General features: G+C 40.3%; 2 protein-coding genes across 2 annotated transcripts; both read right to left on the bottom strand.

Annotated features, from left to right (window-relative positions):
- Positions 1–4: 4 nt before the first annotated feature.
- LOC308318583 (meprin A subunit beta-like) lies at positions 5–23,830 on the bottom strand (the record flags this gene model as incomplete). Its single annotated transcript, XM_080768199.1, has 11 exons — positions 23,634–23,830; positions 22,993–23,008; positions 22,768–22,806; positions 22,652–22,683; positions 22,130–22,199; positions 20,352–20,469; positions 20,017–20,201; positions 19,637–19,855; positions 19,327–19,479; positions 2,675–2,893; positions 5–462 (listed from the first exon to the last, which is right to left on the bottom strand). The coding sequence occupies exons 1-11, from the start codon at positions 23,706–23,708 to the stop codon at positions 5–7; spliced, it is 1,584 nt and encodes a 527-aa protein (XP_080624325.1). The 5' UTR covers positions 23,709–23,830.
- On the bottom strand, positions 4,288–10,331 carry LOC308317899 (prostasin-like; the record flags this gene model as incomplete). Its single annotated transcript, XM_080767247.1, has 9 exons — positions 4,288–4,536; positions 4,629–4,774; positions 4,948–5,219; positions 5,327–5,498; positions 7,564–7,590; positions 9,137–9,298; positions 9,407–9,625; positions 9,804–9,988; positions 10,216–10,331. The coding sequence occupies 9 exons, from the start codon at positions 10,329–10,331 to the stop codon at positions 4,288–4,290; spliced, it is 1,548 nt and encodes a 515-aa protein (XP_080623373.1).
- Positions 23,831–24,089: the final 259 nt, after the last annotated feature.

Genomic DNA, 24,089 nt, shown 5'->3' with positions numbered 1-24,089 from the left:
CAAATCATCCCTCAAGCTCACCATCACTCACAAAGCTCCTCTGCTTGGTCATCTGCAACTGGATATTGGGGTTCTGATCCAGCAACTGAAAAGTCACCTGCTTCCATGCACAGGGCCATTCCAGCTGGTCATCGTTCTCACCGGACACCAAACGCACAAACAGTCCGATATATGCGTAATGTCTGAGCAGTATTGCTACAACCTGGTATGCATAGCCTTCACTGGAATACTGCTTTGGACCATACAAGACGGTATAGTTGTGGGGACTGTTGGACAAAACCTGCTCAATGTCATTCATCTGCCAGGTCACATGTGGACACTCCGTCTCGGAGAGGTTGATGTCATCTATGGAGAAGCCTCCTGAAGAGTTACCTGCTCCTTTCTGTGCCTGAAACTCCACTTGGAAGGTCTTGCTGGCATTTAGAGGAACATGGTGGAGCTGCCAATGAGATGTTGGTGAACCTGGAGGAAGGAGTTCCACAATCATAAAGGATGTAATTGCAACAGTATTTGTTGCAACAGTTGCACCGCTCACTTCACAGGGGTGTGATTTATATTATTATTACAATATTAGTTTTTTTCTTATGAAAGCAGAGAGTCTTTTGTTTCATACGGTATATAGTGTGTACATGTCGCTATAGGCCTTATTTTGTGAATATTTAGTTGTTCAGGTCCATGACTTCTCTAAAGTTCTCTCTGGTGGGCGCAAGCTGCATTCAATAACCAATTACTGACATGGCTTTCATTCGGTGTATAGTAGATGTATAGGATATTAATTTATTTGTGTTCATTTTTATATCTGCCTGTCAATGTCTGTGACTTTAAACCTTCATAACTCTGGTTTCATGAGGATGATGATGATGATGCGCACTTCGCCTAATCTATCTCACATGTCTGCTTTCATTGTCTCGATCGCAGTAACAGGGGGGGGGCAGCAAAAGTCTATATCTGTAGGCTACAAACCGATTCCACCGATCGTTTCAGAACTATAGTGAGACGCGTTACTGGATCGGCGATGGTAGTGATTTCACTGATTTGCAACTTGCAAGCTAGGAGGGAAACATGTCTGGGCAAACCCCTCTCTGGACAGACACCCTCTTTGAAGCAGGAGCGATGGAAAAGAGCAACTCGAAGAGGAAGGGGAAATAGCTTCCACAGAACACAACGGTTTAGGATCGGATGAGGAAATGTGTATTCGTTATACATTACAACCGGGTCGATGACGTCCCTGACGCGTTCATTCTCATTGCGGTCTTATCACTGCAATTATAATGAATAAAACACACGACCGAGGTATAGTGATTGCTGGCAAAGACGGCTATGGTGATCAGTGGTGGTGCTCCGCTCCCCAACGGAAGACCCGGCCAGCGGCCACTGATTTCATGGCGGTCCCTCGATAATGTGATTCGTTTGTTAGTTCATAATATGAAGAAGGAAACATGCATCTGTCCATGACTCCATGTGTGTTGCAGACGTTATACAATGCCGATGTCCGGGCGCATAGAAAGGTGAATGAAAGTAATCAATAAAAACATGCAGTTAACGTAAATCTCCCGTTCCCGCATCGGACCACTGGGAATCGAACCACGTGAATATCCCGCTCCCGCATTCAATCGGTTAAGACAGAATGAGACCTCTGAGCTGTGAATGTTCTGCAATATTGTGCGTCATCGAGGCAGCTCCAAATCAGGAGCCCATTCTTTTATCAAACGTATTCGCATTACGGGTGGTTTGAAGAGGCGCTTTCCGTTGTCCTAAACCTGTGTGCATAAGATAGCAGATATAGGGAAAGTGCATCAACACCCTGATAGGGTTTCGGATCTCGCGAACATCATACCCCTCACTCAGGTGACCCTCGATCAGACCCAATAGGGCAGGGTTTCCCAAACTGTGGTTTGTGTGCAGATTGTGTGGGCCTGGTCTTTCCCTATTGAATAGGGAAAGACCAGGGCCACACAATCCGCCGCTCCGGAACTACTCTGCCGGGACTGGGAGGTAGACCAATCTGGCGCATGGAAGGACTAGGCTCTCAGCAGGTCCACTCCTGCTCACACCAGGTCCAGGACCTGTGCGTTGTACCAGACTCCCAGCACCAGACACTTCATTCAGTAGTGGTAGATTCTTGAGCCGCAATGATTCTGCAGGCTCCACCTGGGCAACGGTGGTGCTGCAGGCTACGCTTGTGGCTTGAATGGCCCTCCTAAAGGCCTCACCGAGGTTTATTTGGGCTTCCTCCTCACGTAAGATATAGGCTGGGCCAACCCGTACTGCTCCCGGGTAACCCGGTCAGCCGGGGGGCCGTCTACATTCCGGCTGTCACCCATCTTTCCGGTGGTCACCAGACTATACCTGGTTGTCACGTAGTCTATTCCTATGAGTCACTATGAATAGAATACCTAAGAACTCAAATACATCGCATGGATGCACCTGAAAGAAGAGGATGAATAGAAGGAAACTAAAATGACATAACATCACGAAAACAGATGAGCATGTATATTTTTTGCAGAGGATATGGCTATTTGGGAGTCCTGTTCTACAATACTCACTGTAATCCTTGTCTTAATTTAAATTGTATACGATGCAGTTACATGATTTATATTCTGTCTGTCCGTCCGTGTGTCTGTCCATTCATTTTTCTGTGTATCAATCTGTCCGTCTGTCCATCCCTCCTTACCAGTGATCTGTCCCATGAGACGTAGTTTTCCTGTAGAGTCCCACTGGTCCTGGAACTCTCTGATCCAGATGTTGAGCTGGTCTGATGGGCTCCCGCTGTGGTAGTAGTAGAACTGGAGACACTGGACATGACACGTCCTGCTGGGACTCATCCTCATGGTCTGCATCCAGATGGAATCTCCTTCCATGCCAGAGGCTGTGCTAGCATGCATGAAGTAACCTGCATAACGGAACAGTGTTTCTCAAACTTTTACATTTCTTATATTTTAGGGTTAGGGTCTCAAACCACACCAATGCAACTCCTTGCAACCAAGGGGCCAGTGAGGCACTCCAACGTTGAAGCGCTGGGCCCTAGTGGTAAGAGGAAGGACTGCAGGCGGACCCGTGGATTCTTGACGAGGAAACCCTGTGCAACCGAGCACTCAATGTTAAAGCCCAGCTGCACTTCTGCATTTGGGCACCAAAATTTGGTGCCCAAATGCTGAATCGGCGAAAAAAGTAGACGGTCCTTCCGGCTGCTTCAAAGCGCCACTGAGCAACTTCCACTGACTGAATAGCGGAGGGGGTGGAGCTTCGCGCCAGATCAGTCTCTATCCTTTTAATACTCTATGCTTGCAACTGCCATTGGGGATAATGGTTGCAAGTAAATTAGTTGCATCAATCAATCAATCAATTGTCATAAAACATTGCAGGCCTTTTGCTCCATCCAAATAATTATTATAAATATGGCATTATTTTATTTTATTAATTATATCATCTATTTTATGAGTTTTCAACTGGTGGTCCGTGGACCACTGGTGGTCCGTGAAGGTATTGAATGTGGTCCCTGACCATGCATGTAGGAAAGTGAAGATTTGTATTTTAATTTATTGTATTGACCACAAGTTGAGAAACAATGCAGTAAATTACGTGATGATGACGCGTCAATATTGTCAGTTACTGGGAAGTCGGACGTCAAGAACTTCCACAGAAAAGGGAGTTAGAATCTCAAGGGAAACTGTACCGGATTGCCTGATTGAGTCAGCATTATAAGGAAATCGGCACAGGTCTCCACCAGGACAGGTCAGGTTGTGGCCTCCCTGGTGGCACTATAATAGGCCAATGTGAAAAGGGTGTTATTTCTTCTTGCCTTGGATGGCAATTGGATGATTTGAGGCTTATTATTTTTCAAAACGGGCCAATCCTGCAAACGTTGAAAGCCAATGTTAGCCAATTAGGATGGAAAATGATATATCGGACAGATCCGTCTTGAACACATGACTATAGCGATAAGTGTGTAAGCCAATCAGTGTATAATCTGAGAAATCCAACAGACTCGTCTTGATCACATGACTACAGAGATCATGTGGACCAATTTGCGTGAGATTTGGATGAAATCTGTGCGACTAACAGAAATCGGCCTCATGGTGGCGCTATAACCGGCAGATGTAGGGATGCAGGGACAATGTTTTTCCATGGCCTCTAGGGAGTGCATATCCTTGAAATGATAAAGGTTTATGTTTACTGCTGTACTACATAAAGTGTCTGTACCAGTCATTATACGTCTAAGTGTTGTGTGCAAACAGCTTCAGCTATAAATTATAACGGCATGCACTGCATGATTATTTCATTATTTCATTCTTTACCTATAGCTGGAAGGCCAGCACAGGTGACGCTCAGGTCACTGTTAGTCCCAGAGGACGTGAAGTTGACAAATCCTGGCTGGTCGCTGCTGATGTGACTGTTGATCCAATCCTGGTACCGAGACACTCTGGCATAGACTCCAGGGAGATTAGGTAGGGCACAACCCCGACCGAAGCTCACTATTCCAGACTGAACCCAGCGAGAACCTTCTTTGCTCACCATTGGGCCTCCTGAATCTCCCTGTCGTGTAGGGAAACACATGCTGTATTAAAACAATGAGATCTTTTCCGGGAAGAAATGCTCACAATGAACACAACCATTCAAATGATCACCTGACACGAGTCCTTCCCTCCATCAGTGAAGCCAGCACAGATCATATTGTCAGTGATGGCGCCCACTCCATAGTCACAATTACACTGTCTGTTCCCCACCACTGGAACCTCCACCTCCTGGAGGTTTTTCGGGGAAGGAAGGGCAACTAGGGAGACACAAAGTTAGTTTCATGAGCAAATTATCATATCAAACGTATTTCTTTTCTTTCATCACAGTCACCGAGTTCATTTCTGTATGGGGGTTTCTTTGTTGTATTACTGTAATTCACCTGGTTTGAAATGCTACCATTAAAATGGACCTTTACTGTACTGTACTCACGTCCAGATCCAATTGTACCCCAGCCGGTGATCCAGCTGTCGATGCCACTGTAGAAGGTGCTCCCCGATGCTGCCAGGCATACTGGTCGGATATAGCTGGTAAAAGTCACCGGCGATGAAAGTTTCAGGAGAGCGATGTCATTATTACTAGTAATAGAGTTATAGTCGGGGTGGCGGATGATCTGGCTAACCGACCGAGAGACCTCGTTAGGATTGAATAGTTCTTGACTCTGCCGACCCAGATAAACAGTGAGACCAGATGGTACAGTGTTACTAAGAATAAAGAAAAAAGGCAATCCATAATTAGCACAATATTCACTTTCCTTTTGCAAGTATTAATGAAATGGTCTCAGAGACTCTTGCTGATAATAACGCCCCACCTTGAGAAGCAGTGAGCAGCTGACATCACCCATTCATTGTTAATAAGAGATCCTCCACAGAAGTGACTTGGAGAAGTACTAGATGAATGTAGACTGGCCTGCCACGGCCAGCTCCCTGTAGGAGCGTCCTCACCTCCAACTATTCTGGTGTTCAGAGGAGGCTGGCCGCACACTGAGAGAGACACAAACGTCAATTGATCTGGGTTGCAAAGCCAATAGAGTAATGCATAATTTATGCTCTCTATCATACGATGAAGTATTAATCCCGCACCCCACACACACACACACACACACACACACACACACACACACACTTTGACAGGATTCTATACTAGATTCTCGGGTTCTTTTAAAACACATCTCTTTGCCCAAAAAACTACAATGCCTTAGTTGTAGCTAACTGTCATGGTTTGACCCTTCCCCTGTCTGCATGTCAGCCACTCTCCATTCCGACTCAGTCCTTGTCACACACCTGTTCCCACTCCCTCTCCAGCCCAACAGTGCCATGCCCCTTCCACACCTGTGAACACTTCGGCAATTACCCTGCTCCCTAGAGTTCTTTCAGAACGACGAGTGGCCCAGGAAATGAATCGCAAGAAAAACAAAACAAATAGTGTTGTCTCCTGCCTTTATTGTCTTCTTTCTAATGATTTGATCGGCCCAAAATATTGTGTTCATTGTCATGATTTGTCACGATCCGAGTTGGCTTTGTCCGCGGCGCAACAGTCTTTAAATAAATACTTTAAGAAAAGCCTATGGGACAAATGCATTGCGATTCATTTCCTGGGCCACTCGTCGTTCTGAAAGGGGGAGGGACTGCGACGCTCTATAGACCCGGTATAGACCGATTCAGAAATGGGTCTCATGGTCGCAGGCAACGTATTTCCTGTAGGCGGAGACGACATATCTGCGGTTTCCCCGCACCTCCTTCTACTACAGTGAATGGAAAAGTGACTGATGTTAGTCTGCCTCAAACGTTACTCTTTTACATGCTTTTGTTTTTTTAACACTAAAGGCCTATTCATAGTCTGGATCTTCGGTGGTGAGCTGACCACCGCGACCACCGCGAAATAACGTTGAGCGGTGGTGAGTAAAAACAGAGTATGGCCGCTCAACGTTATTTCAGCTCCGGTGGTCAGCTCACCACCGGAGGGGTGGTCACCTCACCACCGAAAATCCAGACTATGAATAGGCCTTTAACATTACAAAGATGCCCAGAACATCGGGATGAACCTGTGTAGTTTATGGCTGCTCCAACAGTAGTGGCAACATAAAAATAAATAAATACGGAATGTCAAAATATCTACCGCAGTGGCTGAGACCAGAGCCATAAAGTAATGGTTGAGACAAAGCAGTGAAAGGTCCTGAAAGATACATAACGTCAGTCTTACCCAATACCCAATCTTTCTGTTTTAGGAACACATGGCTGCTGTACTTTATACCTCATACTTGTGCTTGGTATGAGGTATAAAGCAGCAGCCTTGTGCGGGGAAACCGCAGATATGTCGTCTCCGCCTACAGGAAATACGTTGCCTGCGACCATGAGACCCGTTTCTGAATCGGTCTATAAGACTGGACTCTTTCCACACTCCCACTGTCAGAACATATTCCTTGTCCCCTGTGTTGTACCTGGGTTCCTGGTTCTCTGTTTTTTTTTGCAATTCTGAAAGGCTGCATTTTTGTACTTTACTGCTTCAAAAGGTTTTCATGTTTGAACTTTCGGTTTACTGCTTTGTGCTAACCTTTGCATTTTTGGCAATTTCTGCATGCTGCTACTACTCATTTGTTTTGTTTGTAGCATTGACGCCATTTTGCATTAATAAATCATTTTATTTGAACATTCCTGCTCTTGTCCTGCATTTGGGTCCTACCCTTTGACTCACCGTGACAGCTAACATGTGTACATTTGTACCACTGAATAAATAGAAAAATAGCATAGGCTGTATATGGAGCAAATAGTTAAAAGGTGTCACTGAAGACAGTCTGCTGTTACTTAAATAAAACACATAAGGTCCTTTACTGCCTTTAAAGTCCTAGAATGTGTTTTTCTGCATTTTTCATAGAAAGAAAAACAATCTGCAAGGACGTTTACACTGAGTTTTTCATAGACTACAGTTATGTTCTTATAACCTTATTGAGTCTGTAATTCAACCACAATATGCATCAACGGGCTGGGTTAGAAGAAATGAGCAGCGATATTATTGCTCTTTAGCCAGGTAAACGAAAACTGTACTTACCATCTTGTGAGTTTTGTGAGTGTGCCCCTGAAAAGGAAAGGAAACAAGCTATTCAAAAAATGACAAATTTAAATAATTTACAGCACATTGTTTTGTTCATTGGGACAGAGGGAACAGAGGTTCTGTATACACTGTTTCTAAACGTTTGGGTTCATTTATACATTTACAGTTCTGTTCTTGAGAGATTAAGGTTGGGGTATAGAGATAAATAATATTGTATCGTGAGATTCGTGTGTCCATGGCCTAATGCATATCCTTGAAATGAAAAAAGGTTTGTTTACTGCTGTACTACATAAAGTGTCATCAGGTTTAGTTATAATACGTCTAAGTGTACAAATGGCTTCAGCTATAGGTGGGTTTTTCTGGCTTGACAGGAAATGTCTTCTTAAGGTACTTAAGGTCCTAGCATGTGTTTTTCTGCATTTTTCAAAAACAATCTGCAAGGACCTTGCAGATATTATTGCTCTTTAGCCAGGTAAAACATAACTGTACTTACCATCTTGTGAGTTTTGTGAGTGAACCCCTGAAAAGGAAAGGAAACAAGCTATTCAAAAAATGACAAATTTAAATAATTTACAGCTAATTGTTTTGTTCATTGGGACAGAGGGAACAGAGGTTTCTAAACGTTTGGGTTTCAGCTATAGGTGGGTTTTTCTGGCTTGACAGGAAATGTCTTCTTAAGGTACTTAAGGTCCTAGCATGTGTTTTGTACATTTCAGTTCATTTGTACATTTACAGTTCTGTTCTTGAGAGATTAAGGTTGGGGTAGCAGAGATAAATAAGATTGTATCGTGAGATTCGTGTGTCCGTGGCCTAATGCATATCCTTGAAATGAAAGAAGGTTTGTTTACTGCTGGACTACATAAAGTGTCATCAGGTTTAGTCAAGGGCAGAAGGTCCCTATAACGACTAAGCTCTCAGGCACTACCGGAGTTGACGCCCTTGGGTTTAGTTATAATACGTCTAAGTGTACAAATGGCTTCAGCTATAGGTGGGTTTTTCTGGCTTGGCAGGAAATGTCTTCTTGGTACAGTGGTACATACGGACAAAGAAAACTTATATGTGATGTATCATGTATTTTATTTTTATGTTTTTGCTTATTTCTGTTCTGTTTTGACCAAATACCTGGTGTAGCTTCTGTGTGAGAAGTGAACGTGATATTGTTTATTTATGTTGTTGGTGTCTTATAATCCCATAAGGGATGGGTCTTAACGACAAGACACGAAAATAAAGATTAATTCATTCATTCATCATGAATGAATGAATGAACACTGTAAACATTCAATCAATCTTTCGGATACTTAAAACTAATTGAAAATTATGTTACAATTCTCAGTCAGGGTGGTGGTCCCTGGTTCATAATCAGTTGAAAACCCCTGATCTATTTCACTTTTTCACATCCAGACCCCCAGGAACGTGCCCAGGGGCCGGCCCGATGTTTATGTGTGTGTTAGGTTGCGCACAGGTGGTGAAAAAAACATGCTGTTTTCGAGCTCATACCCACCCTGGCAGGCAGGCATCCACCCACACACATAGCTCTGTAAGGGAGTGGTTGCACCACTCAAAAACATACCACTTTCAGGCCTGACACTAGGTAGGTTAGTGTGGTCAGAGCTCGGACCCCCAGCAGCAGATGTCACCCACTCCCAGCGTCCATCTGTACTCAAACAGCGACTCATTCCACATTCGGTCACATTAGAAAAACCGCAATACATTATAAATGCAATGGTTGAATCTGTAGGCATTAGAGCATAGAATAGGACACAATTAGGTTGGTCTGTGAATGTTTACACTGTAAATATACATTTGTACCTGTATTATGTTTAAATAATATGGTCCTTACTGCAGTGATATAGTCGGTTCAGCTTCAGCACGTCGCTGGAGCTCATTTCCAAACGTTGACCAATCACATTCTGAAACTTTGGGTCTTTGGTGATAATAGTGGGCCCATTCCCATTGGAGAAAGAATACTGACTATAGTGCATCACTGAGTAGTAGTCATAAGAGACTCCCTGGGTGCTGCTTCTTTTTTCACTTAGTTTTGCAAAATTATGCAGTTTACCTAGATGAGACACAAATCCATCATCACACCATAAGATAATTACAGATACATTAAATTAATCAGTATTAATTTAACTCTAAAGAGTGTAGCTACAGTCTTCGGATCGAAATTAACACTAGATTCTACTGTGTAGCAAAATGTGAGAGTAATGAAAAGGAACTTTAGATGTTAATAAAACCTTCTTTGATGTTAGTAATGTTAATGGTCACGTAGTCATCTCGGTCATGTCTGGACTGTTCATGATAAAAGCCCAGAGCATGGAGAAACTCGTGTTCAGTAATGGATGTTGTATCACATCCTGGCCCAAGACTGAGCGGCTGTCCATCTTCACCAAAGCCTGATTGCCCAATGTAGGACCAACATCTGAACAGGGGAAAAAGAAAAAAAATATTACACCTGCATTCACACTGTTACCAGAAAGTTAATTTAACTTGTTATTATGGCCATAAGCTGGTACGAATGATGAACAGGGACCCCCATTAACAATACCCGGCAGGCAGGCAGGCAGGCAGGCAGGCAGGCAGGCAGGCAGGCAGACAGACAGACAGACAGACAGACAGACAGACAGACAGACAGACAGACAGACCTACCCAGGTGACGTCTGGACAGAAATGTAGTTATCTTCAGAGTCCCTGGGCTTGAAATCAATGCATGACTTCAATCTGAATTGTTCAAAGGCTCTCATGCAGATTCCCTTGGCATTCATGTCTTATTTGGTCCATTAGGTGGTGTCATGGTTGTGCAGTAGAGGTGGATAGTCATATCAGGATTAAATGAGTCAATGTCAGGAATCTCTTTTACACTTATTGCTTTGACTTGACTGATAGTAGTGGTGTGTTGTGTTGTGTTGTGTTGTTTTCTTGGGTCAGTGAGATCAATTCAAGTGTTTCAGGTGAATGACTGCATCTCTTTACTTTTTAGATGTACAAAACAATTTGTATTCTGCCACACTATTATGATCAATAAATGACCTGCTATTGGTTATTATGAAACCATAAAACCTTCCGTGCCACATATAAACTCTGACTGAGTGTGAAAAATTACAAAATTATAGTTTAGGATTTTACTGTATACAAGTTCAGCTTTATATTTACCAAGGGTCTGTGTCAGAACATAGGGCACTGGGATTGGCCATTGTTGACTGATGGTGTTTCTCTGATATTTCTGAAATCAAGAAAAACAAGAGACACTTCAGTGTTTTATTACATTGTCCTATAGCGCCACGCGTTGCAAATGGGAAGAAGGCAATAGTGGGAGGGCGATACTCGATATTGTTTTTTTGTTTGGTTTTTTTAAAAGCAAATATGGCAACCCAGTTGCTTGGAAAGTGCAAACTTGGCAACCTGGCTGAGTGGCCCTATTGTTTGTTTTGCTTGTTTCTATTTCCGTCTAAAAGCAAGCATGGCAAGTGGCAATGTTTCTATATACCAAGTTGCTTGGATGTCGTAAATGTGGTAACCTAGTGGGAATAGTATACTGTAGTCCTCTGCACTGTCCTGTCCTGCGCTGCGCTTCACTGTACTGTACTGTACTCCACTGTACTGTACTGTACTGTACTCCACTGCACTGTACTGTGCTGTGCCTTACCATACTGTACTGTACTGTACTGTAGCAAACTGTGCTGTCCCGTGCTGCTGTGCCCTGTGTATGTGTGTGCACACGTGCGTGTGTGTATGTGTGTGTGTGCAGTGAAAAGGGGAGGTGCCGGGGAATGAGGAAGTTGTGATGTCATTTGCGTCACAGCGAAATGTTGTGCAATAACAGTGTGTCTGACAAAAGTAATATTTGTACAGTAAATATGACAGTTGCGTGGATGCAATGTAGTGCAGCTGGATTCGGGTGGCGTGCAGATGTTTTTTTGCATGGAGAGATGTGTGCTAACGGAGTGGTTTGGTAGGAGAAGGAGAAGGAGCATGGATAAACGGCCATGTGCTTGTGAACCCCCTGTCCATTAGGATAGAAGGATGTATTAGTTTGTCTGTATACTACTGTAGGCCTGTCCTATACAAATATTAATTTGGACAATTCAATGGACAATAAAGTTTTAAAGTCTTATATAACTGTATCTTATGTAACTGTAATCTCACACACGCAATGTCATGCATTGACACTTGTCAATTTAGTCTAGGCCTGGGCGGCTAGTGTAGCGGTCCGGGCACTATATATATAAAAGTGTCAGACAGACTGTTGACTCATGTCAAAGAGGACGCTGTGTTTTCCTGTGATTTGCCAATGTGTTCCCAGATTGGTGTCAATTTAATTTATAGCGTTACATAATCCCCAGGGGTCTAAACTAGGCCCCTTCCTTTTCCCTCTGTCTTTGACCAAAAAAAGCCAATCTACAACCTTAAAAGGCATCACATTGCTTATTGCTATACGTTGTTGTGAGGTTGTAGATCTGCTATTTTAGTATTTAGTGATTTTATGAAATATTAATCTCACCTCCCTGATGTCACCAAATGTTAAGTCTAAACCTGTAACGAGAACATAGAAAATGGATGACATCACCACACACAGTTGAGTTCATTTGAATTCCATTTTGTTTAACATTTTGTTACCCTCGTTGATTTCAGTAATGTCCTTGCTATCGCCAATATCTAGAGCAACAGAGAGATGATACAACATTGTGAAACTGACAGAAACAACGGTATGCAACACTGAGCACCAGATAGATGCCGTAGGCTGACTGGAATAAAGATCCAATTAAAGTATGCCTATTGGGCCTATTTAAACCCATTTCAACAACTGAAATAACGTAATTTAGTTAATGAATATAAGCTTACCATGGATTGTTTCAGGCTGAGAGGGGGGGAGAAGATTTGATAAAATCAACAAATCAACATTTGTCATGTTCAGATTTAGTGTCATATTGGGATTTATTAAAATATAGATTTATAAACAAAATACAGTTTAAAAATCATTCTGGATTTATAAAAAGTCTGTAAGCTAGTGTCAGTCAATAAAGCAACTGTTACAAAGCACAAAATATAGTATATTCTTTATGATCTTAAATAATTGACATGCTTATTTTCATAATAGTAAGTAAGTGTATGTAAATTCCTTTCCGGAATAGTGTATAAAAATGTTTTACTCTTACCCTGGAGAATGATGAATAACACAGCACAAGAAGTATAAAAGTATTCATCCTATTCACAGTCCCTTGGTCAGGCATAGCTTTTAAAAACTGGAACACTGTATGGAATTATTAATGATTAATAATAATAATTATTAGCAGTAGTATAGTAGTAGTAGTAGTTATTCAAGTAATAATTTTAATCAAAAGTTATTTTATTAAACTATGCTGCAAGATTATTCAGTTGATCTAAAGACTATTTTGTAGTTCATTTATTAAATTGAATTCAATGACATTTAATTAAAGGTTAATATTACCATGTTGCAAGCCTTCATGTAGACTATGTTTGTCTGTTCCTCAGCGGAATATTTAGGTCTGTGTGGTACAGTTCCGTACGCCGTGCTTATAAGCAGTCTATTTCCAGATAGCCCAAACAGGTTTCAATTAAAACGACAGTACGGATGACATACCAAATGAGCATTGTCAAAATATTTGAGTGGATGTTTGAGTGGATGTTAAAAATAAATTAATTAATAAAAATAAAAGCACTTGCAAAGTTAAATGTAATACAGTTGTGTATTCTTATGACATTCATTTCATTATATATATTTTTTTCATATGCCATCTGAATTAGTTAAAAGCAGGCTCCGTACCAAAAAATGCCTGTATTTAGCCTGTCCTCAGCAAGTGGTCACAATTTCAAACTGCCAATAAAGTGTAACAATATTTATGTGTAACAATATTTATGTGATTGTGACAGTATTCACAATCACATAAATATTGTCAAAGGCATTATCCACATTATCTCAACTGTAATCAGATACTGTGTGCATTTTACTATGATATACCTTTCTTCAAAATCCCAATATCAAAACATATATTACTTATTGAAGAGTAAAACCAACATTCAGAAAATTACACAATAATTATGTATTTTCTAACAATACCAATGATCTCTGAGAATCTGAGAACATCTGTCCAGAAGTTCTCTAGGTTGGTACAGAAACTTGTGGGATACATTTGTTGCAAAGGAGATATTATGTCAGGGAAGAACTTATGTAACTAGTCTTTGTGTAATGATTATTTTAAACACAATTCCATGATGTGATATAATATATTATTTAATCACAGTTGTAATGTTTTTACTTGTCCATAAGCTAGACAGCATTCCATCAGATGTTTTGCTATTCAATTGTCCATTTAATTTAAAACCGGATGTTCATCAAAGAGTCTCTTTTTAGAAGTGTTCGGAAGGATAAAAGAGCTGAGAATTTGTGTTTATTCACTGTTGTTTAGTCATGTGTGCAAGGCTGCATAACATTTTAAAAAAACAGTGGTGGTGGAAAGTACTGTACTCAAGTAAAATGTTGAGGAATTTGTACTTCAAATGTCCAATACTTTTACTTCTACTCCACTACATCTTAGAGGCAAATATTTTACTTTTATTCCACTATTACTATACTATTCTACAATTATTTGACAGCTTTGGTTACTAGTTACATTCTAGATTTGGTTTAATATTACAAAACATACATTAACCACTTCAACCCTACTTTTCGGCAATTTGAAATCTATGATGTGTTGCATCTATAACACATTGTGAGCTTGTAGATCTGCTATTTTCAACATTTTTATACATTTGAAAACTTGAAATGAGACCGTTGTGGTTAGTGTTAGATAAGGGAATCGGAATGGCGTTGTGCCAGAAGAGAGGACTTCAGAATTCCGGCATGTAACCTCTTCTAAAACACCTGGGAGGGTGATGTTGGTCATCCCCGACCCCGACTGCCATTAAATGTGACTTCCCTCGAGGTTCAGTTCTGGGGCCTTTTGGTCTGATTATGCATGCTCTCCTATGGCTCTGTCTTTGAGAAATATATTCCATATCACTGTTATGCAGCTGACAGAGTTTTACCTATACCTGTCATCATTTTAAAATGCTACAAGGATGTGAAAGCACATTTTAACAAAATGACATGGTGTTCCATTTGTTCCAACATGTCAAACTGGTTTGACACATGAGGGGAAGGAAGTAGGAAGAATTTATCTTAATAGATGCTTGACGTGTTGGGTGTTTCATGACCAGATTGATGAGATCATGATCATGATCAGATTGAAATGCCAACATTTGCCTGATGAAGACCTAAAGTAAAGCGTCGAAATGTTGCAGATGTTTTGCCAATTCAGGCTGTGACCTCACAAAATAATCATATTTGAACTGGGGAAACCCACAAATAGACAATCTGCAAGCTCACAACGCAGAGTCACTGTGAGCTTGTAGATCTCTCTTATATCATTTGACAATTTTTGTTTGACCAGTTTTTACTATAATTTGTTGATGCAGTAATGGTGCAGTAACTTTTGATTGCAGTCTTTTCATTTTTTGTTAAACACTCTGACCGCCCAGAGGTATTTGGAACCATTAAATCAGGGCGCCCAGCGATTTGCAGCTTCAGAGCCTATTTCAAGGTCGCTCCGTGTCATCTTGGAAGTAGCTAGATGTAGCCAAAACACCCCCGAGGGGATCGACAACAACGGGAGGTTTGATGACTTCTAACGCGACAAGCGACGGGACCGTTAGTTATTCACGTTATTATTTTTCATCCCAACCATTAAAATTGGAGGGGGACAAGATTGGATGACGTCCCAACCGGAAATGACATCGGATGTTTCCCAATCGTCGCTCTCAGATGGTGCGGGTGCGCTCGGTTATGAAATGATTAATGTTCCGTGTTTTGATTAATCTCCGTTCAGAGCTCTGAGAGTAACTATTTGATAGGACGGAGACCTCCATTTGGCCGCTCGTAGTGTTAAAAGCGTCTAAAATGGGGCACGTGGCATAGTCGGTAGTGCTGTCGCCTCACAGCTAGAAGGTCCTTGGTCCGATTCCCGCTGTGGACGCTGGGGGCGTGTTCTCTCCTCCACGTCATCAGTGCTCATACCCGAGTTGGCGAAAGGGCCTTTCTGTGTGGAGTTTGCATGTTCTCACCGTGTCCCCTAGGGTATAGGTACCCTCACAAAAACATGCAGTAATCCTGCATGGTCTCTAAACTACCTCCCCCTTGCCAGCCGGGGCGCCTGATGGAGGGGAAAGAATCATCTTATCCAGTGTTGGGCAAGTTAAGCTACATGTACTGTAGCTGACCTAACACTGCAAAACAGTGAATCATAGCTAATACGCCTATTAATTAACTTCAATAGACCTATTGCTTACTCCACTGTACGTGCAGGTATTTGAGCCTCAATTCTTACTAGAAAAAAACATAAAATAAATAATTAAAACCAGTGTTGGGCAAGTTAAGCTACATGTAGCTGACCCAACACAACGTTATGTCAAATGTGTGACAACCAGTTGCCATATTCTCAGTTAATTGTTGTTTATGTTATCCAGAAGCCGTTTGTGGACTTACTGTGGGGAGACCGGGCCTTTGCAGTGGCTGCCCCTTCTCTCTGGAACTCACTCCCAACTCACATCAGAGCTGCCCCCACCCTCGAAATGTTCAAAAGCACACTCAAAACCCACCTTTTCAAACTGGCTTTCCCTACATAACCCCCCCCCCCCCCACACACACCCCTTCTTGTTTGTCCCTCTTTTGATTTTGATTTCTAGTTTTTAACCTTTTAAACCTTTTTAAATAGTTTTCTAATAAATATGTCTGTACTCTTTCTGTAAAGCGACTTTGGGTACCTAGAAAAGCGCTATATAAATCGTATATATTATTATTATTATTACTGTGCACCACATGGGCTCTTATTGGCATGGTTCTTTGTAGTGAAGTTGGTTGGGTTAACCAACATTCCGATTCCCTTATCTAACACTAACCACACACGGAAACCACATAGTCAGAATGGCAGAATGGTGCAATGGCAGAATCTGCACTGTTACCGTTTTGGAAGAATGCCATGGTCGATACAAGATGAAGGATGGTACATGTATGCATATACAGTTTCAGTATATGCATACATACAACTGAACTGATACAAGATCTTTTATTTTATTTTTTTAGTGGTGGAAAAAGTACTCACATTTTGTACTTCAGTAAAAGTATCGGTGGCATAGTCGGTAGTGCTGTCGCCTAACAGCTAGAAGGTCCTTGGTCCGATTCCCACTGTGGACGCTGGGGGGCGTGTTCTCTCCTCCACGTCATCAGTGCCCATACCCGAGGTGGAGTTGGCGAAAGGGCCTTTCTGTGTGGAGTTTGCATGTTCTCACCGTGTCCCCTATAGGCCCTAGGGTAGGTACCCTCACAAAAACACGCAGTAATCCTGGCCTCTAAACTACCTCCCCCTTGCCAGCCGGGGCGCCTGATGGAGGGGAAAGAATCATCTTATCCCCGTCAACCTTACACTAATGGTTCCAAATGTAAACACAGAACTGGGAAAAACAGCCTTTTGTTTTTACATCTTAAATTAAAGATCTGCTCTCCCATTACATACGGCCAATTTAAATCTTTGATTGCAGACTTACCTCCAAGTGTCTGTAACTGGTTTTAAACATGTATTAGATCACACAATGAGGAAATGTTGCCGTTCTGTTTTGTTGGTTTTTTGTTTATTGCTTTGAAAATGTTGTACTGCATCTCACTAGGAATAGATAGAACTTGCACAGCTTTACTGACATATTAGCAGAATATATGAGGCACAATTGTGCTTAATTCTTCGTCGTACGATGAAGTATGAGGAGGACTGACTGACACCAGCTTCATGGTTCAGATGCTCGAACTGGTCCAATGGCGGCAGGTGCTTTATCAAGCACAATGGTGTTATGCAGACTTCTGTCGATGATGACTGGGGGAAAAATATCATTTGGAGATGCAATGAATACTTGGGAGATAAAATACAATAAATACAATAATTATGTAATTAGTTTGTTAAAAACAAATACAATATCTGGAATATTTCTACAAATTTCTGATGATGAGCCTTTAAATATGTTCAACATACTGTACCATCCCTATTTTGGGAATGTCATTATAGGTGAACATTGTCGTGCAATATTCCCATCATTGTCTTGTGATTGAGCCCGATCTCTTTTTGTTTTGTTTCCTTCTTAATGATATAGTCTGTGCTGTAGATGTTTGTCATAATTTTAAAATGCTACAAGGATGTGAAAGCACATTTTAACAAAATGTACATGATGACATATCTGATTGAGGTGTTCCAACATGTCAAACTGGTTTGACACATGAGGGGAAGGAAGTAGGAAGAATTTATCTTAATAGATGCTTGACGTGTTGGTTGTTTGATGACCATATTGATGAGATCATGATCAGATTGAAATGCCAACATTTGCCTGATGAAGACCTAAAGTAAAGGGTCGAAATGTTGCAGATGTTTTGCCAATTAAATAAAGTACGTCTACTATGGAGCTCTACAAACAAGTGTATGGATGTTTCTTCTTTCTCTTTATGTTTGCCTTGATACCGTTAACTTCAATTTCCCTATTGCATAATCCACTGTACGTGCAGGTATTTGAGCCTCAATTCTTACTAGAAAGAAACATCAAATAAATAATTAAAACCAGTGTTGGGCAAGTTAACACAACGTTATGTCAAATGTGTGACAACCAGTTGCCATATTCTCAGTTAATTGTTGTTCATGTTATCCAGAAGCAATTTGTGGACTTACTGTGCACCACATGGGCTCTTATTGGCATGGTTCTTTGTAGTGAAGTTGGTTGGCTTAACCTTGGGACATGGGAGTGAGGGTTCATTCTGCAGATTTGAAATATCTGGAGATAAAACACATACAGTTAAATGAGACAGTTAAAAGACATGGTAAAGTTAAAGGTAAAATAAGGGTACCCGTGGTGATCTAGTGTAAGAAATCAACTCAATATTGAATCTGAGTAACAAACTACTAAGCAATTATAATTGCTGAAAGCTAGCTGTGCTGTTGAAAATTAAAATATAACAATTTATTATGAGTGTCCTCACATTTTGGAATTTGGTTGCTGCTAAACTTTCAATTATTCTACAAATTAACATTACACCCTCTCCATCTCTATTCTTATTAAACGATGTATCCCAATTGCCATTAAATAATACCCGTATTCGTGTCTTCTTTGCTGGCGTAACGGCCGCAAAGAAGATGGTTGCTTCGCACTGGAAACCACCTCATACATTGACGTTTCGCCAATGGGGACATGATTTAGTCATCATTATTATTATTTATTTATTTTTCCCTATTGCACAGTGGTAGGAGTCCTGACATTTTGTGGTCCCGGGGGGAGGGGTGGGTGGGATTGTCTGTTTGTTGTTTGTTTTTGTGTTCCTTTCTTTTGATGTTATGTGTTATTTTTATATGTTTTGTTTTCTTTCTTTATTTTATTTCATTCATGATGTTAACATGTTTTATTGTGATTTTTTGTCTTAAATAAAAAACATTTGATAACAAAAAAAAAAACAATTTATTATACCGCCAAAACAGAGATAATACATGGGTTAGCATCAGCTGAATTGTAAAAACGTACCACTGACACTATAGGTAGGTTAGTGTGGTCAGAGCTCAGACCCCCAGTAGCAGATGTCACCCACTCCCAGCCAACTTACCACTGACACTAGGTAGGTTAGTGTGGTCAGAGCTCAGACTCCCAGTAGCAGATGTCACCCACTCCCAGCCAACTTACCACTGACACTAGGTAGGTTAGTGTCGTCAGAGCTCGGACCCCCAGCAGCAGATGTCACCCACTCCCAGCGGCCATGTGAACTCAAACAGCGACTCATTCCACATTCGGTCACATGAGAAAAACCGCAGTACATTATAAATGCAATGGTTGAATCTGTAGGCATTTGAGCATAGAATAGAAGACAATTAGGTTGGTCTGACCAAATAAAAACATCACAAAGACCTGTAGGAATTACTTTAGAAAGTGTATATCTTTGTAGTTGTACCTTAAATGTATTAAAGAAAACATGTTTAAATAATATGGTCCTTACTGCAGTGATAGAGTCGGTTCAGCTTCAGCACGTCGCTGGAGCTCATTTCCAAACGTTGACCAATCACATTCTGAAACTTTGGGTCTTTGGTGATAATAGTGGGCCCATTCCCATTGGAGAAAGAATACTGACTATAGTGCATCACTGAGTAGTAGTCATAAGAGACTCCCTGGGTGCTGCTTCTGTTTTCACTTAGTTTTGCAAAATTATGCAGTTTACCTAGATGAGACACAAATCCATCGTCACACCATAAGATAATTACAGATACATTAAAATCATGAGTATTAATTTGACTCCAAAGAGTGTAGCTACAGTCTTAGGATCGAAATGAACACTAGATTCTACTGTGTAGCAAAATGTGAGAGTAATGTTAATAAAACCTTCTTTGATGTTAGTAATGTTAATGGTCACGTAGTCATCTCGGTCATGTCTGGACTGTTCATGATAAAAGCCCAGAGCATGGAGAAACTCGTGTTCAGTAATGGATGTTGTATCACATCCTGGCCCAAGACTGAGCGGCTGTCCATCTTCACCAAAGCCTGATTGCCCAATGTAGGACCAACATCTGAACAGGGAAACAAAAAACATTTAAATTCCACCTGCATTCACATCGCCAGAAAGTAGCCAGAAAGTTAATTAAACGTATTATTATGGCCATCTGTCCATGTTATATTGAATGATGACACAGACAGACAGATACAGACAGTCAACCTACCCAGGTGACGTGTGGACAGAAATGTAGTTATCTTCAGAGTCCCTGGGCTTGAAATCAATGCATGACTTCAGTCTGAATTGTTCAAAGGCTCTCAGGCAGACCCCCTTGGAATTCATGTCTTAATTGGTCCAGATGGTGTCATGGTTGATGGTTGTGCAGTGGACGGTCATAACATGCAAGGTTGAAATGAGTCAAATATCAGGAATCTGTTTTACGGTGATTGCTTTGACTTACCGATAGTGGTGTGTTGTTTTGTCATCACTAAGTCACATCCAGTCAAATCTGATTCAAATCTGATTTATTTTCCAAATCTGATCTTTTGGCCCGATCGTTCACACTGCATTTGCAAGTGACCAGATCGGATCTGTCACAGATCTGTGTGTTCAGACTGGCAGCCAAATCTAGCTTGAATTTTATAGGGGTTAAACAGGTGAATTCTCTGACACTCCCTCCCCTGTCAATAATAGAAAAATAACTTATCAGAAACCCCTTTAATAGGGGCATCATTTCTGATTTATACTCTATGTTAGTAGAATTCTCTCCTGAATCGTCTGAATCCAAATATAACGCATGGAAGGCTGATCTACAAGAGGAATTGACATTGGAAGAGTGGAGGATGCTCATTCCCAGACGGGTAACACTCGGTTAAAACTGTTGCAATATAATTGGCTGATGAGGGTCTATATCACTCCAGAAAAATTAAATAAAGTTAGTGCAGATATTCCAGATACTTGTATCAGATGTGGTAAAGACAAAGGTACACTTTTCCATTGTCTGTGGGCATGTCCAAGAGTGAAAGAATTCTGGGAAGAAGTGAGGAGGGAGATTCAGAAGATATTGTCGATAGATATTGAGCTTGACCCGAAACTGTTTCTATTAGGTCTTTACCCATGGCCATAAGATTCAGAGTAGCGAACAAAGATTTCTAGATTTATGTTTACTACAAGCCAAAAGGGCTATAGCCTTATCGTGGAAAAAGATAGGCAAACCCAGTATTGCTCAGTGGTTTAGGGAGTTATCATTGTGTCTTCCTCTGGAAAGAATTACTTATACTTTGAAGAATAAACAGAAGATGTTTGATAAGATATGGGGACGGTTTATCCAATATATTACGGTTAATGATTTATCTTATTTAATGGTGGAAACTGAAAAGGTCTAATTGTATTCTCTGCAGCTGTTTGGTCTTGTGGCCATAAGGACTCTGTTGTTGTTACCATTCTAAGTGCCCTTATTTTATTTTATTATACTGTATTTATGTATGTACTGTATGTTCTTGTTTTGCTTTTTGTTTGTTTGTTTTTCATTTTAAGTAATTGTATTGTCTGATGTATTATGTATTGTATTGTTTTATTGTATTGTCTGTTTGTTTGTTAAAAAAAGAAAAACGCAATAAATATATTGTTAAAAAAAAAAATCTAGCCTGAATCAGATCTGTGCCACATCAAGATTGAAATCTGATTCACATGGAATCTGATTTTTTCCAATGTGACTTGAGCCACATTCAGAGGTGGTTTCAAATCTGATCTGTCTCAGTCTGAATGCAACAACCTTATCTAAATCTAAATCTGAATGACTGCATCTCTTTACTTTTTAGATAAAATGTACAAAAAATAGTGTTGTGCCACACTATTGTAATGATCAAATGGTTACCTGCATGCTATTGGTTATGAAACCATATAATCCTCTGTGATAAATAATTCATCTCTGACTGAGAGTGTAAATATTACAAAATAATAGTACATATCTATTCTGTATATAGTAGTCAGCTTTGTATTTACCAAGAGACTGTCTCAGAACATAGGGTACTGGGATTGGCCATTGTCGACTGATGGTGTTTCTCTGATATGTCTGAAATCAAGAAAAACATGTATTTAGTGTTTTTGTGTTTTATTACATAACATTTAAATGGTATGTATTAGTTTGTCTGTAGACTGTATACTACTGTATACTACTGGCCTTAGTGGCCTATACCACATTTAATTTGGACAGTTCAATGGACAACAAAGTTTCCTTTATCTTATGTAACTTTAAAGTACTGTAATCTCACACACGCAATGTCATGTATGCAAGTGTCAATTACCTCAAGTTAAAGCCTTTACTTAGTCCTCAGGGCAGGGGTCTAAACTAGGCCCCCTCCCTTGACCTAAAAAAGCCAATCTACAACCTCAAAACCTCAACCTTGCTATGCGTTGTTGTGAGGTTGTAGATATGGTATGGTATGTTTCACCAAATGCTCACCACTGAATAGGGTACCAATTAAGTGTTTAAATTGTAGTGATTTTATGAAATATTAATCTCACCTCCCTGATGTCACCAAATGTTAAGTCTAAACCTGTAACGAGAACATAGAAAATGGATGACACCACCACACACAGTTCACTTCATTTGAATTCCATTTTGTTTAACATTTTGTTACCCTCGTTGATTTCAGTAATGTCCTTGCCATCGCCAATATCTAGAGCAACAGAGAGATGATACAACATTGTGAAACTGACAGAAACAACGGTATGCAACACTGAGCACCAGATAGATGCCGTAGGCTGACTGGAATAAAAATCCAAATAAAGTATGTCTATTGGGCCTATTTAAACCCATTTCAACAACTGAAATAAGGTAATTTAGTTAATGAATATAAGCTTACCATGGATTGTTTCAGGCTGAGGGGAAAACAAGATTTGATCAAATCAAAAATCAACGTTTGTCAGAGATTTATTGTGTCACATTGAGATTTATTAAAATATAGATTTATAAACAAAATACAGTTGAAAAATCATTCTGGATTGTTGCTGTCGGGAGGTTTTAGATTTTTTGGCATAAATCAGTGATATTGAACACCCTTTACGTCTGTGTGTTGTTTCGAAAATATTGAACCAATGGAAAAGTAGTAAAAAGTGCTTTGGACAAAACCTGCTAAAGCAACTAACTCCATCACCTCTCCCCCTCTCATGGATAATTGACAATATATAAAACACCAACTTTGATGAGGCTGTATTGCTTTGTTTTAAAAATATAACGTTTTCTTTATTTCCTGAAAAATGTATATTTTTAATTTCCTGAAAAATGAACATTTTGGAGTTATGAGGTTTCCTCCCGACAGCAGAGATATAAAAGGTCTGTCAGTTGTAGTGTCAGTCAATAAATCATCTGCTACAAAGCACGAAGCAGGTATACATTCTTTCTGAACTTATTAAGGTTAGGCTTATACTTTACGAACTTAAACAATTTACATGCTTATTTTGTAAATTCCTTTCCCGACTAGTGTATAAGAAATGGTACTCTTACCCTGGAGAATGATGAATAACACAGCACAAGAAGTATAAAGGTATTCATCCTTTTCACAGTCCCTTGGTCAGGCATAGCTTTTAAAAACTGGAACGCTGTATGGAAAGGTGTATTATTATTATTATTATTATTATTATTATTATTACCAGTATTATTATTATTATTAGTAGGAGTAGTAGTAGTAGTAATAGTAGTAGTAGTATAGTTATTTTGTAATATTCTTTATCAAAAGTCATTTTGTAGTTAATTTCTTTAATTATTAAATTGAATTAAATTACATTTAATTAAAGGTTAATATTAGCATGTTGCAAGCCTGTATAGATTCATTTGTCTGTTGCTCAGCAGAAAATTTAGGTCTGTGTGGTACAGTTCTGTACATCGTGCTTATAAGCAGTCTATTTCTGGATAGCCCAAACAGGTTTCAAACAACAGAGGAGGACATACCAAATAAGAATT

The sequence above is a fragment of the Protomyctophum bolini genome (assembly GCF_963924005.1).
Source record: "Protomyctophum bolini genome assembly, chromosome: 7".
NCBI classification, from domain to species: Eukaryota; Metazoa; Chordata; class Actinopteri; order Myctophiformes; family Myctophidae; genus Protomyctophum; species Protomyctophum bolini.
This window is presented reverse-complemented; position numbering and strand designations above follow the sequence as displayed.